Here is a 14,997-nt window from a genome sequence, read left to right on the forward strand (position 1 = left end):
GCTCCTCCTGTTCCCTGAAGCCTTGGTTGGATCCTTCCAGCAAAGTAGTTTGAGGTGAAGTGTTTAAACATGGCTACCGTCTTGGTCATCACAGCCCACGGACAACCCCCCCCTCCCGTAAGCAGATAACTTGTGAGACCCCTTTTTCTGGGAACTTCAGACCCCACCTGGGAGGCAATCCTGGGAAACTCGGTAAGAAACCGAGGGACTGGAAAATGATGTGGGCAGGAGAAGGTGTGGGCAACAGCTTCTTACTGCGCCAAAGCTTGGGAACACTCTCCCGGAGCAGTGTGCTCGGACCAGATACTAAGGGCCATCGCTGTGCACTACTCTCCAGCCCTGCCCATGAGAGCTGCCCTTGCTCCTCTTCTCCATGAGGATGGGCACTCTTCTGTCCCTCTCCCCAAAGCCCCTCCCTGCAAGCTGATGATCTCCCAAAAAACTGAGCAGAGAAAGAGGAGAAGGGCCAGGCTCAGCCCTCAGGGCCCTGCACTCCCAGGGAGAGAGGATGTGGGGATCGGGGCCAAACCCAAAGGTTTCCGGGTCTGGCTAATCATTGAGGAGCCCTGGACCCTGTTTGGGGAAGTTGCCACCCCAGCTGGGAAGGGCAGACTCACCCGCAGGGCAGTGGGGACTGTGAACAGATGTGGGGGCTTATCCTTGGGGTGGTGGTGGTCAGAGGTCAGCCACGCTGGGACCATGAGGGAAGGAACCCTGAGGATGAGGATGAGATGGGTAATCCCCAAAGCCATGCTTATTCGTGAGTGTCAAAGGGGAAAGTGAGAGTGAGAAAGCTCTGTGCAATGGTTCAAGTGGGAAAGGTCATCATTACTCCTCTACATTCCACCCCTGACAGGTGCATATGGCGTGGCTGAAGTCTATGTCAGCTTGCACATGAACTGGAAATCCGCCCACACTAGCAGATGCCTGGGCTAGAGTATGCAGGTGGCTTGGGCACAGTCTTGCCCTTGCTCACTCCCAGCCCTCACAGACAGACCCATCCAGAGTGCCCCTGCACTTCCCCAAGGTTAGCTAAAGACAGGAAGGACTCTAGGGAGCCTGTTCGACCCATCCTTCTCCAGCCCTGGGTCTCTGGGCTCTCCACACACAGCCAATTTTGACCAATTTTGAGCCATCTCAGGTCCAACATGGCACATTTATTGGAATAAATCACACCCTAGCTCACCCAGGAGGGGCCATTCTTGGATCTTGAGGGCTGGCCTTGGAGCAGGACAGACCTGTCCCTCAGTTGGATTGGGCCTGGAATTCGTGGCCTCTAGTCCACAGCCCCACACCCAGACCCTCAGCTCCCACCAAGATCATCTGGGGGCCAGGCCATCAGTCATTCGTGGGTCTGTTTCCTTTCCTCTGCCAGGCCAAGACACATCCTGCCAGGACACGCTGAAGAGACTGTCCGAGTCTGATTTCAGCTTCGTGGAACTGAGAACGGTGTTCTTCATCACTTCCGCAGTCCCCTCACTGCTTACAACTTCCTCGGTGAACATGTCCTCCGCCACGTTCCTGAAGAAGCCATTGGATAGCAAGTCATGACCTGCATCTTTAGGAGCTAAGGAAAGCCATGCTGGGCTCTGCATGCCTGAGACGTTTGGCTTTCCCATGCCTGCATGTCCCCAGCCAAACTCTGTCATGCGCCCGAGAGGGACCCTCACCACCAGAACCAAGCTGTGCAATCTCCTGACCGTACCCAGGCCCCTCACACTGCTGCATCTTTGGGGGTTCATCTCTAGCATTTATGGAGCACTGGGCGCATGCCAGACTCTGTGCCAAGTATGTTACGTGGGCTTAATCTGGCCCAAAGCCCCAAGACAGAGAAAGCCTAGGCCACATGTCTTTGTTTCTTCCAGTCATGAGACCAGGAGACCAGAGGCCAGAAGTGCCTCTATAGAGGTGGGGGCAGAGCCCAGTTCCCAAATAGGGCTCTGGGCCACTGGAACCTTGAGGTAGAGTTATGAATCAAGACTGGGTCCTCCATATCGAATAAAGGGCTAGTACCCAAAATCTATAAAGAACTTATCAAACTCAACACCCTGAAGAACAAATAATCCAATCAAGAAATGGGCAGAAGACATGAACAGACATTTCTGCAAAAAGACAGCCGAATGATCAATAGACACTTGAAAATGTGCTCCACATCACTCGGCATCAGGGAAATACAAATCAAAACCACAATGAGATACCACTTCACACCAGTTAGAATGGCTAAAATTAACAAGTCAGGAAAAGACAGATGTTGGTGAGGATCCAAAGAAAAGGGAACCCTCCTACACTGTTGGTAGGAATGCAAGCTGGTGCAGCCACTTTGGGAAACTGTGGAGGTTCCTCAAAAAGTTGAAAATAGAGCTACCTTATGACCCAGCAATTGCACTACTGGGTATTTACCCTAAAGATACAAACGTAGTGATCCGAAGGGGCACATGCACCTGAATGCTTATAGCAGCAATGTCCACTATAGCCAAACTATGGAAAGAATCTAGATAACCATCAACAGATGAATGAATAATGAAGATGTGGTATATATACACGATGGAATACTATGCAGCCATCAAAAGAAATGAAATGTTGCCATTTGCAACGACATGGAAGGAACTAGAGGGTATTATGCTGAGCAAAGTAAGTCAATCAGAGAAAGACAATTATCATATGCTCTCTCTGATATGAGGAATTTGAGAGGCAGGGTGGGAGGTCATGGGGGGTAAAGATGGAAAAAATGAAACAAGATGGGACCAGGGAGGGAGACAAACCATAAGAGACTCTTAATCTCAGGAAACAAACTGAGGGTTGCTGGGGGGTGGAGGGGATGGGATGGGGTGGCTGGGTGATGGATATTGGGGAGGGTACATGCTACGGTGAGTGCTGTGAATTGTGTAAGACTGATGATTCACAGACCTGCACCCCTGAAATAAATAATACATTATATGTTAATAATAATTTTAAAAAGACTGGGTCATCTTTGAGAAGCTGAGAGTGCAGATAGGAAAGGAGAGGTACTCAGAGAGCTGGTCCCCACCCCCTCCCCCAGGTCCTGGGCCCTGGGAGGGAGAGAACCCAGGTTATCTCCAGGAGCAGCACCCAGGCCAGACAGGGAGGCAGAGTGGGAGGAAAGGAGAAGGCCTGGCCCAGGCTGGTCAGGAGAGCCAAAAAGACAGAAGCTGGCAGGGGCCAGGCTGCAGAGAGGAGGCAGGTGGCGACATCCAGGAGATCTGGGGAGGCTGCTGTAGACAGAGTGGCCCTGGGGTCACAGGCCCCTCTGGCCAACAGGCAAGGGTGGACAGTGCCTGACATAGTCTCAGGGGCCAGGGCCAGGGGCCTCGCACACCTACCTTGTCTGCAGGAAGTAGTGCTCCAGGTTATCAGGGAGAGCCTGATCTTGCGTTTCTGGCAGCATGGAGCAGAGGGACAAGGACAGGGTGGCTGAGATGCAGCAGAGAAAGATGGGTAGGATGATGAATTTCTGGTAGCTGACTGCCAAGGATGAGATGGCTCCAGTTGCCCAGGCCAGAGACACCAGCCCCAGACCTGTCGCCCTGGAAGGGGAAGTGAGAGCTCATCTAGGAGGCCTCCTGGGCCCAGAGATTGGGTGGAGGTGGGGTGGAAGCCCCCGCTCCCCAGACTTCACATGCTTCAGTCTCCAGCCTACGCACGGAGGGTCTGTGGAGCGTTTGGCTTTGGGGCCTGCTTCAGGATCAGGAGCAGGGGAAGTGAGAGCCAGGGCGCAATGCAGGCAGGTATGCGGGAGAAGACAGAGCGGTGGAGCTGGGTGGGAGGGGGAGCTGCCAGCCTAACCACGGAACCATGGGCTTCCCTGCCCCCGCCCATCCCACCCTCACCCACCCCCACCCACCGCCACGGGGTACAGCCCAGCCGGACCCTCAGAGCAGCACACACATTCAGACCGCAGGGCAAGGCCGAGTCTGCCCTCGGGCTGCCCGGCTCTGCTGTCTGCGGGCTGGCCTCGACCTGACCCTGTTGGCTGAGAGAGGGCTATCGACGAAGTTTGCAGGGTATCTGTAAGGTGTAATGGGGAGATCCAGGGAAACCACTCAGCACAAGCCTGTCACTCGGACTGCGGACTGCGGCGAGCTCCTGGGACCAGCCCTAGCCACATCCCATGGCCCCGCCCGCCAGGCCGCCTACCTGAGGACTGTGGGCAGGAGCTCCGCGGTGTAGATGAAGAATAGCGAGACTGAGGCCGCCAGGCTGAACTCTCCAAGCACGACCAGGATGATCATCATGGATTTCAGGTCTGTGGCCAGACAACGTGGCCACTTGAGCCTGGGCCTACCCAAAGGCATCTAAACCGTGTCCCCATCCCCCCACGCTTCCAACCCTTACCTCCCCACCCCCCATCCCCCCAACCCTGGCAGCTGATCAGCACACTCAGGCCCAGCCATGCCAGAAGTTAGTACATCTGCAGTGGGAGAGTTGCTCACTCCATGTCCTCTCAGCCCCAGCACCTCTGCCTCCAGGTTAATCTTGTCTTCCGTAGCCTCACCTGAGGAAGCTTCCCCTACCCTATGGCCTGCTCAGGGCCCTCCCACCTTCCCTATTATCCTCTGCAAGGTGGAGGAAGCAGGGGTGTGTGTGGGGGTGGAGGGGTGTGCAGAAGTGTTAGGTCCCTGGAGCAGGATTCCCAACCCTGGGCAGCCAGAGGTATGCATTGAGGGAGGAAGAAAAGATTCCGGAAAGCCCATTCTTCAGGCTTGGGGAAGCCTGGTGGGGGGGTTGCCCCTGCTCACTGACTAGGAGGGGACCCCTTGCAGTTCTGGGAGTTTCTGCAGGCCCCTGCCACCACCCCATTCCCTGCTCTGGCCCCAGCTTTTCTTGGCTCTGGGATGAAACCAGAAATCTAGTTTTACCTACTGGGGATTCTACTCCTAGTTTCTCTCACACATTTGAGAGTTTTTTTCCGTTTGGCTCTGTATAGGCCCACTTTTTACAAAAACTACCAAGCCACAGCAATTTAAAAGAATGCATGTGTGACCCCATTTTGTTTTAGCTGCTTAACACTGCCAACATCTGGGAGAGGACCAGTCCCAGGCAAGACATGTAATTCTAGCCCTGAGAGAGCAGGAGGCCGACTCTGAGGCAGCCCCTGGACACAGCTTCCCTGCTCAGGCCCCAGCCGCTGAGGGGGCTCTCATGGTTAGCAGTTCTGACTGAGTGAACACTGACATCCCCACTCTCTAGCCCTATGACCTGGGTCATATTCATCGGCCCAGGACTCTTTGAAATTTTGAAAATATTGCTGTGCCTTCACCCCCCTCCCCCTCCAGTTTCCTTGTCTAGTTCTGAGCTGAAGGGTACTGTGCCTTCCTGGAAAGGAGAGGCCTCCCTGTAAGAATGTTCCTGAGGGCTTAGCCCCTGTCACACTCAATTTTCAGTGGGCAGGTTGTTTTTTCTTGGTGAAGTTCCAGATAACAGACATTTCCCAATCAGAGGTTATAGACAAGAGGCAGGCCCTGGGGGTACCAGTTGAAGGACTATCGGTGGGCCTCTGTTCACACTCAACCATCAGATCGGACACAGGCCAGAAGAAGGCTGCCCACTCTCTCTCTCAGGGACAGCACCCCATCCTCTTCCCCATTTCTGAGAGAGCTTCCAGCGCCCAGTTTGGGACTCTCCCTTGAGGAGGGCAGTGCTCCAATGATCTGCACCAGCTCAGGAGGGCAACAGGGCCGTGGGTGCAGCAGCTGACTCCCAGGGTGTCTTGTTGGCCAAACAGGGCAGGAAGAAGGGGTCTCAGGAAGCAGGAGGGTTTCAGGGGGCGTTACCCAGGGGAGGGTGAGCCATACCTGAGGGGAGGATAAGGACAAGCAAGCACATAAGGGAGCCTTGGAAGGTAGTCACAATCAAGCTCCACTTCCTCCCGATCTGCTCCAGAAGAAAGATGCAACACAGCCGGGCGGGCACCTCCACGATGCTAGGAATCACTCGTGTGAAGTGGATGTTTATGCCCAAATCCTTCAACTTGAGGATCAGCATAAAATAACTGTAACCCACAGTAAACCTGAAATGAAGCCAGGAGAGAGACACACAGAGAGAGAGAGAGAGAGAGAGAGAGAGAGGGAGAGGGAGATGCAGCACACAGGGCAGGAATAAAGACGGGGCAGAGACAAGTGGAGCAGGGTGGGAATGGGGGACAGAAAGAAGCTCGGAGCTCTGGATCTGTAGCCAAGCTGGTGTCCTTGGGCCTTGCCCCCTGCAGCTGCCCATGCCCTCCCCAGAGCTTCTGGCAGGTTCCAGTCCCGGGTACTCACCACACACAACCCATCACCAAGGTCACCCTGAGGAGGTACTTATTGTTATAGAAGTCCAGGACAGAGGCCTTAATCACTTTCTTTCCGGGTGGCTGCAGCTACAAGACAAGCAGGACCAACCGGAGGCCAGACTGAGACCCCAGCTTGCTCCCCACCCTCACAGGACCTCAAACTGCCCCCCACCCCCAGTGTCAGCTTGGTCTCTGGCCTTCCACTGGCAGCCTTCAATTTTGCTGTCACCATTCTCCTCGAGTGGTAGACTGGGGACAGCCTCTGGGCAGAGGTCCCAGGAGGAAGAGGCTCCTCCACACTCTAACCCTGGCCCCGCTCCAGGCCCGAGGCCTCTTACCTTGTCCAGCAGACTTAAGGGAATGATCTTCTTGTTCACACCGGCTGCGTAGCACAACATCTGCTTGGCCTCCTCCACCTTCCCCTTCATCAGCAGCCACCGAGGGGACTCTGGAATGATCCTGTGTGGCCCACCCGTGCTTAGCCATCCTTCTAAGCTGCCTCAGAGACCTCCAACATAATGTGACATGGATGTTGGAGGCCTTGAAAGTGACCCTCCACCTCAAAGTGCCTCTGCCCCTTGCTGGCAGTCAGCCCTTCCCCAGGCCACATACAGCCCCCAGTGCCCCTCAGGGTCACCCCAGAGCCTGGCTGCCTCTGTCCTATAGCTTCATCCACCTGTGCTACCTCCATGAGCACTCATGCTCACAACCCTCTGTTCGGGCCCCATTCTCATGGTCGGCATTTCTCCTGTCCCTCTCTGTCTCCTAATAGCCTGGAGGATACAGGGGACCCCAGGGCCCAGCCTGTGGCTGGGTGAACAGAGGTCCCCTCTGTGCCATCTCCTCCCCTCCCATAGTGCCACCGCCCTTGACCTTGGAGTAACTCTCGTCTCCTGATTCGTCCCGATCCTCCCAGGCTGTCAGAATCCACACAGGTAAGCGTTTAAGGCACTTATGATGTGCCTGGGAATGTGCTTGGTGCCCTTACATATAAACCAGTTAGTTTAATTCCTGCCCAACCCTGGACCTAGTATAATTATCTCCATTTTATTCCCAGTCTCAGGGGGTAAGGGCTTGCCCGAGGTCACAGAGGCAGAGCTGGCATGGAATTCAGTGCCCTGAAGAGGCACTCTTTACAAACTATGCCATCAGTGAGCTGACTTCTTGCACACACACCCCTCCCCCAGTCTAGGCTCCAGCCTCAACTCCTGTGGCCAGCTGGGCAATGCCCTTGACACTCGGGGCAACTTTATTCTCTCTGCCTGCCCCTGCTCCTGCCCTCGGCTAGGGGCCAGCAGGAAGCCCCCCTGCCATCCTTCTCCATGGTAAGTCTGAGAACACTCCCAAAGAAAGTAACCCAACTGGGACTGCTTCAAAAAGATGGGAGATTGAGCATGTGCTCACTCTAAACCAGAGGAAAGAAAGTGGATATCAACAAAGAGAGTGGGACAGAGGGCAGGTAGAAGAAAGATTTCACAAACACACCCACAGCCCCGAAGTGCGTGGAGGCAGGTCGGTGACCGGGCGGCAAGGCACCGCACACAGCCAGGGCACCCGGAACACCCAGTCCTCCCAAATGGGACTCTAGTTCCCTCTGAGGTTTGCACCCAGAGGCTAAGCCAGGCTGAGGACAAACACAGGGGAATGGAGGGGAGGCCCCGTGACTGTGTGACTGTAAGGGCCTACTTAGCCAGAGCGATTCCATCTCGGATTAAACAGCCATTTTGTTGTTTATGCAGTAAAATATGGTTGACCAGTCCCTGATAACAGAGCCCAAATACAAGGGAGGGTCAGGTCAGGTGGAGATAACAGAGCCCAAATGCAAGGATGAGTCAGGTCAGGCGGAGACATCTGATCATTATCTCCCTAAAGAATGTGGGCCCCGCCTTTTGGGTGCCAATTCTGACCAAGGTGATAGGCTAATTCAGATGGCTGCTACCGGGTGAATTATAATTCAATTGGCCACCGGTGTGTGACCTAGCATGACTGTGCAGCTTTCTCTGTGTGTTGCAATCTCATCAGCCACCTGTGTGTGGCCAGGCTCAACCACATGGTCTTTGCTCTATAAAAGTTAGTCTGTGAGGCTGGGAGGGGTCGCTCTTTCTGTAAGAGGCGGCCCCGACCGGTCTGTTTGATTCTTTATGCTTGGCACGAAATAAAGCTTTGCTTGACCTTCGCTTTGTATCAGTCTCGCTCCTTTGATCACGGACCTTATCAGTGACGATGACAAGAGTCCCCACTCCCAACCCCACTGGGGAGCAAAACAACCTGAGCCAGGTAACGCCCTGGCTTTGGGATCCCTCAAAAAGAAGGCGCCTGCTGTTTGGTCACCCCGTGGTAGTCATTCTCAAAGTGTGGTCAGTGGACCGGCAGCATCAGCATCCCCAGGGAACTCGTTCGAAATTCAGATTCACGGGCCCCGCCCCAGTCCTACTGATTGAGACGCTCTGGGGGCAGAGCCCAGTCACTGATGTTTTAACCAGTCCCCATGTGATTGATTCTGCTGCTATTGGAAATTTGAGATGCATTGCCCTACAGGATTACCAGCCAATCAGCTTCTGTTCACAGCTTCCCATTAGCATCTTAGTAACTTGCTCTTAAAGATGAAGGGATGATCAAAAATCACCAAAATGTTTGGGGAAAAAAAAACCTTTCAATGTAAACGGGGCCAAAAAAAATCAAGCAAGAAAACAAAAATTATGCCAGAGGACACAGGTAATGTAGGGAGCAGGAGAGGAAAAAAAGAGAAAACTCTAACTTGTATCCCTCAAAACATCTGAGAAAGTTTTGCAATTTTATATTCATAGTACAAGTTTCCAATGCTATTGAGAAAATAATAAAATCAGAGAATGAGGAAGAGCTGGGTAACTGAACATTACATGGAAATTTTGTCTTGGAATTTCTCCTGATGTCCCAAGGCTATTAACAATGACTGATAATCTCCTATTCTAAAGAGAGGTGTTACCACATTTGGGACAGGATTCACTAAAAATAAAAATAAATAAAAATACAGAACAGCCTGGTAGCCACCTCCCTCAGCCACCAAGAGAGGTTGGAAATTTCCGGTTGGTGGTAGTGAGACTCTCTTGCCCTCCCCAGGTCACTTTCATCTATTCAAACCTGGTGAAGGGTATCACCTTCGAGAAAGGGAGTCTGCCCTCCCACTCTTTGCCTGGAACTTACTGATTCAGAAATGAGGGAATTGCCCTGTACTCCAGGCAATCATTTACGGGGAGAGTTAATTCCCACGCCCTCAAGTTGGAGTGCCTATGCAAACCCAAAGGTCAACCTGAATATGGTCAGGCAGGAAGTTGGTGGAAGCCACCTGCAATGGCAGGCTGGGGGATGGGGTGGTGAGAGCCTTTTTGGCCAAGTGGACCCTGCTATCTTGAAGTCACCCCATGTGCTAGGGCGCGGAGACCTCTGCAGAGAGAAGCTATGGGTGAACTGTCAGCGACAGGGTGTGGAGAGGTCATAAGGACAGTGTCTGGAGCATTGGGAAACACCAGGTGGACCCCTGAAGACCTACATATGGGCCATGAAAAGCTCATCAGCCTCCCAACATCTGCCCTACAGAGCATACTGACCACCAGTTACAGCCCCTGTCCCACACTTCTTTCTTTTCTCTGATGCCCTAGCCCCTGCCTAGGATCTGGAAGGTCAGAGCAGGGAGACAAAGGAGGAGGGGCAAAGGTCAGAACCCTCACCTGAGCTGGTTAGCCACCAGGGAGAAGCTGTGAACTAGATGAAAGATTAAGTTTAAACTGGACGAGACTGGATTTTTTTAAAGCTTCAAAGTGAGTCTGAATGATCAAAATGAGACTTTTCCTTACAATGAATAATGACTGTAAATAGGGGATGCCTGAGTGGCTCAGTTTGTTAAGCGTCGGACTTTTGATTTCAGCTCAGGTCATGATCCTGGGGTCCTGAGATCAAACCCTGCATTGCGCTCTATACTGATTCTGCCTCTGCCCCTCTCCCCACTCACTTGCTCTCTCTTTCTAAAATAAATAAATAAAATAAATCTGTTTTTTAAAACTTTTTTTTTTTAAATTATTCGTTTGTCAGAGAGAGAGCGTGCAAGCATAAGCAGGGGACGGGGCCGGCAGAGGGAGAAGCAGGCTCCCGGCTGAGCAAGGATTTTTCCCCATGTCGGACTTGATCCCAGAACCTTGGGATCATGACCTGAGCCGAAGGCAGATGCTTAACTGACTGAGCCACTCAAGCATCCCAAATAAATAAAATCTTTGACCAAAAAAAAAAAAATTGATTGTAAAGAGAGGGAAACTGCCCAAGATATTGTCAAGTGTCAGGGAAGGAAGAGCTGACAGGACATGTCTAAAGAAAAATGTGCCCCATCCAATGAGCTGATTGCTCACAGAATGTAGAACTCTGTAGGCACCTATCAGAAGAAAGGGCTAAGAGTCCACAGTGTGATGGCTTCTGGGGAAGGAACTAGGGGAGCTGAGAGGAGCTGTAATTTTTGACTTATGTTTCACCACAACCTTTTGGTATAAAGACTTTAACAACATGCATTTATTGCTTTTTTTAAAAAATGTTTTAAGGTCAAGCCATCAAAAACTATTTTCTAGCTCCCATGACAGAGTCATGCCCCCTGGCAACAGCGGGGCCCCAGTACACACTTGGGAACATCAGTGACTGCCCAAGATGGCAGCCAGCTTTGGTATTTGGAAGATCTCCAAGCCACATACAGGCTCTTGCTCTTAACAGGTAATACCACCTCTTATAATTCATGTTGTGCATGGCACAGTGGGTAAAATTCAGAGCCACACAGGCTGAGTCAAATCCCAGGTCTGCCACTTTGCAGCTCTGTGGCCTTGGGCAAGTTATTTTGATCCTCTGAAGCTTCAGTTCCCCTCTCACCACCCCCTACCCCTTCTGCCCCCAGGTCAGGAGACCCGTCCTTTTTGCAAAGTTGCAAAGTTTTGCACCATGATGATGTCAAGGTGAATCCTGATCCTTTCTCCACACAGAACTGCTGTCCTTACCCAGGTGACTTCTGTCTCTTCCTCTCACTCTCCATCTGCTTTCTCTTCTCTCCCTCTGCCATCACGTGTCCCTTCCTAGATTGGGAGTCTCAGGTTTCTGTCTGTGACTCCCCACAATTCAGAACACCACGTACTCTACCCTGACTGTCTTTGCTGCCCAACCACGTCATCAGTATCCCCTTACCCATCTCAGCCCAGCACTGTGGGAAGAGTCATCTCCTGGAAGGCCCCATTCTTCAGTCCCTCCTCTTTCCTCAATCCCCTGCCATTGCACTGAAGCCACCTCAGGGTCACAAAGGCCTTCTACCCCAGCATCAACTTTCTTGCCTTCAACCCTGCCTTTTCAACACTTTGGCTTCTGATTTTTCTGACCATTTCTTTGACATCTCTGTGAGCATCTCTGATGGGGATTAATGTTAGGGTTCCAGAGGTTCTTCCCTGGGCTCTTTCTCATTTCATCTGCATGTATTTTCTCCAAAGGAAAATTCTACCCACTCCACCCCCCTTCAAGGACCCTCCAGACCCCTCAACTTCTAGCCCATCAGACCCATCCCTGCGCACGCCATGTTTGCTCACCAGATATAGGAAATGAGGGGGAACACGGGTGCCCCACCCAACAGAAACAGCAACCGCCAGTGGGAGAGGCTGTAGGCAAGCCCATTCAGGAACATGAATCCCACAGAGAAAAAGCAGTGTTCGAGGATGATGGCGTGGGCCCGGTGTTGGCCTATTAGCCACTCGGTAGCTGTATGTAGGCCAAGAGGACAAAATCACGGTCAGCTCAGAGTCCCTGGGGTTACCCCGGCACCCAGCCTTCTGAGATGCCCCAGCCCTGCTTGGGACAGTTCAATCTGGATGAAGGTTCTTCTGCCCAAGGTCAACAGGACCTTAAAGCCAAGCGGAGTGCATCTGTGCTCCCAGGACACGTCCTAGGCCCCTTGTCTGACCTCCCAATCACACATATAGCCTCCAGTCCCTTCCTGACCTCACGGCTCCCTCTCAACATCTCCTGCCTGACCACGTGTCTCTCTTGCAGAGATGGCCCATTGCTGGGTACAACTCCTCACAAGTGGCCTGACATGTGGTGAGGCAAGGAGTGTGTGCCTTTAGCTTTGTTTTTAGTCCCTCAGGCCTCTGTGAAGAAGCAAGTTCCCTTGGATAATCTCCAAGGAAAAAAGGTTTCCTGCCTGGGCACCCTGAGCTCACTAGGCCACGGAAGCTGGAAGCTGAATGAGTGTATGGGAACTTGGGCCTTTCGCACCCCACAGGCCTGGGATGAAATGCCACTCCTCCATGTAACTGCTGTGTGGCCCTGAGCAAGTTGGCTAACTTCCGGAGGCTTTTCTGCTAAAGGGGTAAGAGAAGAGTACCTCCCGAAGAGAGTGCTGTCACGGTGACAGGAGACAGTACATAGAGAGGGTTTAGCAGCAGGCCCGGACAGTCTGAGGGGCTCAATACATATAAGCCATGGGGGGCCCAGGGGAACACAAGAGGTATGACGGGGAATGTGTGGGGTATGAGGGGCCAGGATGGAGGATGGGGATGGAAAGGCAGTCTGAGCACAGATTCTCCAGCATCTCCAGGACGTTGTGGGTGGAAGCTCCTCCCTCCACTGCCAGCCTCCACCGACTGCAACTCCATTAATCCTGCTGGCTCCCCTTCCTTACGCGCGAGCCACGCCCCACGCTGGCCCCGCCCCCGCGGTGCGCGGGGGGGGGGGGGGGGGGGAGACCCCGCCCCCTGTGCGCCCCCAGGGGGAACCCTCTCCCCATCCCCCTACCAGGCAGCTGGGCCTCACCTAAACACACACTACTGATGGCGTAGCACACCAAGGCCTGGGACACTCCGAAGCGGAAGAACAGGTACTGGCGAAAGGTATTGACGAAGGCTGTCCCGAAGCCGAAGACGGTCAGCCCCAGCAGCGACATCAGGATGGTGGGGTAGCGGCCCAGCCTGCGGGTGTCCAATGGAGGCTGCGCCAAGGGCTTGGACCTCCCTGTGCTGGCCCAGCAGGACACCCGGGGCCGGTCTGGAGCAGCCTGTAGGCCTCCGGAGTGTCCCTGCCCTCGCCGCCCCCAGCTTGAGACTCTAGCTCTGAATGCCCACGAGGAGGAGGCAGGGGCTTCCAGGGACCAGAGGGAACTCCAGGACACTCACTTGTCACTTACGAACCCAAAGATGAGGGACCCTATTAGGAGGCCGGCTGTTAACATGGTCTGCACGCCTTCCGTGTTCTGGTCCTTGCCACACACCAAGTCAAACTGGGGGTTTTACACAAGATTGGATATAGGACTTTACCCAGGATCAACTTTTTGGGTCCAGGGACTGAGCCAACAGCCCTCCACCACCACCACCACCACACCCTCATCATCCCCATGCAGGGTGGGCCTTTAGGCAGAAGGAGCCTGGGACAGGGACAGGCAGCTGTGCGTGTGCCCATCCTGCATCTGGCAGACCCTGGAATTGAGGCCTGGAGAGAGGGGACCAGAGGCCCAGGCCAAGATGGGGAATGGGTGGAAATGTAACTGAGCAAAGGCTGGAATCACTGAAGACCTTTTCCCAAATGCAGATGTCACAGCCCCAGCCCATAGATTCAAACTGGGCAGGTCTGTGCAGGGAAGGTCCCAGGTTACAGCTGTGGTGGAGAAACCCTGCAAGAGGTACCTGATCCAAGATGCTTCTTTCCCCAGTTCTCTCTTGTGTGTGAGTTCAGACAGAGGGCAGAGCCATAGCTACAGAGCAATTCCCTGGACAGATGGCAAAGCCTGCCAGCTGACATTTGCCTTGACCCCCACGTCAACTCTAGCTTCCTGGCAAAGACAGGTGAGGCCAGGCCTGACAACAGGGATCTTGCATTGCTGCCCTGGCCCTGTCTCTGCAAGGTCACCGTGGACCAGTTGCTTCCCCTCCCTGAGCCTCAATATCCCCATCTGTTCAAGGAGGGTGAGGGCACATCTCTGGGCCTGTGGGGTAGCTATAGACAGCTCAGGAGAAGGCACACCTCATTGACCAGCGATCGCTTCTTGGCCTCAGGATAGATCCACCCGTCTTGGCATGACTGTGTGTAGTTGAGGCCAAAATGGATAATAGAATCCAGATCCCAGGTCACAGGCAAGTACATGAGGCATGTCTGGAAACTGCCATTGGGTTCTCGGGGCAGGGTCAGATTCAACTGCTGAGCCTCTGACAGATTGGGTTCCACTGCCAGTATCCAGCTAGTATTGCAATAGGGCTTCTGGGCTGCGAACATGAAGATGTCAGCAAACATGAAGACGGCCAACAGGATGTTAGGGACGAAGGTGAGGGCCACCAGTCTCCGCTGGAATGTGCCAAACTCCCCCACCACATCCAGGATGTTGGCAAAATTGTCATCCTGCTGGGCGTCCGAGGCCCTCAGTCTGCGTAACAGCATCTCCAGAGACGGGGACTGGGTGTGCACTGGTACCTCAAGCTGGTTCGAGTTCATGGAAGAATGGTGGGATCTGTGCTTTACCTTGCAGCCATTTTCTGTTGCCATCTGTTCAAAGAAAGGATACAGCTCAGTCTCTGCTGACCCCACTTCCCAGACATCAGAGACTGGCTGGGGAGCCACTAACCGGAAGTTTGGAGTCCAGCCTCGATGTTCTCTCTACTTCCTTCCTTTGAGTAGGAAGTTTCTTCGTTAACATAATTTGTTCCCTAGGGGCCCTACCCATCCCT

The 14,997-nt window shown here is 53.4% G+C and overlaps 1 protein-coding gene across 1 annotated transcript; it reads right to left on the minus strand.

Moving 5' to 3' along the window:
- Nucleotides 1-1,137: 1,137 nt before the first annotated feature.
- On the minus strand, nucleotides 1,138-14,764 carry SLC22A14 (solute carrier family 22 member 14). Its single transcript, XM_044254844.1, has 10 exons — nucleotides 14,300-14,764; nucleotides 13,456-13,559; nucleotides 13,097-13,251; nucleotides 11,875-12,043; nucleotides 6,628-6,748; nucleotides 6,279-6,376; nucleotides 5,814-6,028; nucleotides 4,156-4,264; nucleotides 3,342-3,545; nucleotides 1,138-1,521 (listed from the first exon to the last, which is right to left on the minus strand). The coding sequence occupies exons 1-10, from the start codon at nucleotides 14,762-14,764 to the stop codon at nucleotides 1,320-1,322; spliced, it is 1,842 nt and encodes a 613-aa protein (XP_044110779.1). The 3' UTR covers nucleotides 1,138-1,319.
- Between the last annotated feature and the right edge of the window lie 233 nt (nucleotides 14,765-14,997).

This window comes from Neovison vison, chromosome 6 (genome assembly GCF_020171115.1).
Source record: "Neovison vison isolate M4711 chromosome 6, ASM_NN_V1, whole genome shotgun sequence".
Taxonomy (NCBI): domain Eukaryota; kingdom Metazoa; phylum Chordata; class Mammalia; order Carnivora; family Mustelidae; genus Neogale; species Neogale vison.

Bases quoted from the DNA above. Each gene is read 5' to 3' on its own strand.
- SLC22A14 (XM_044254844.1), bottom strand. From the start codon at position 14,764: ATGAACTCGAACCAGCTTGAGGTACCAGTGCACACCCAGTCCCCGTCT. The intron at 4,265-5,813 runs GTATGGCTCACC...GTCTGGCCACAG, and splicing joins TGTCCTTATCCTCCCCTCAG to ACCTGAAATCCATGATGATC. The intron at 1,522-3,341 runs GTAGGTGTGCGA...TGGCTTCTTCAG, and splicing joins CACTACTTCCTGCAGACAAG to GAACGTGGCGGAGGACATGT.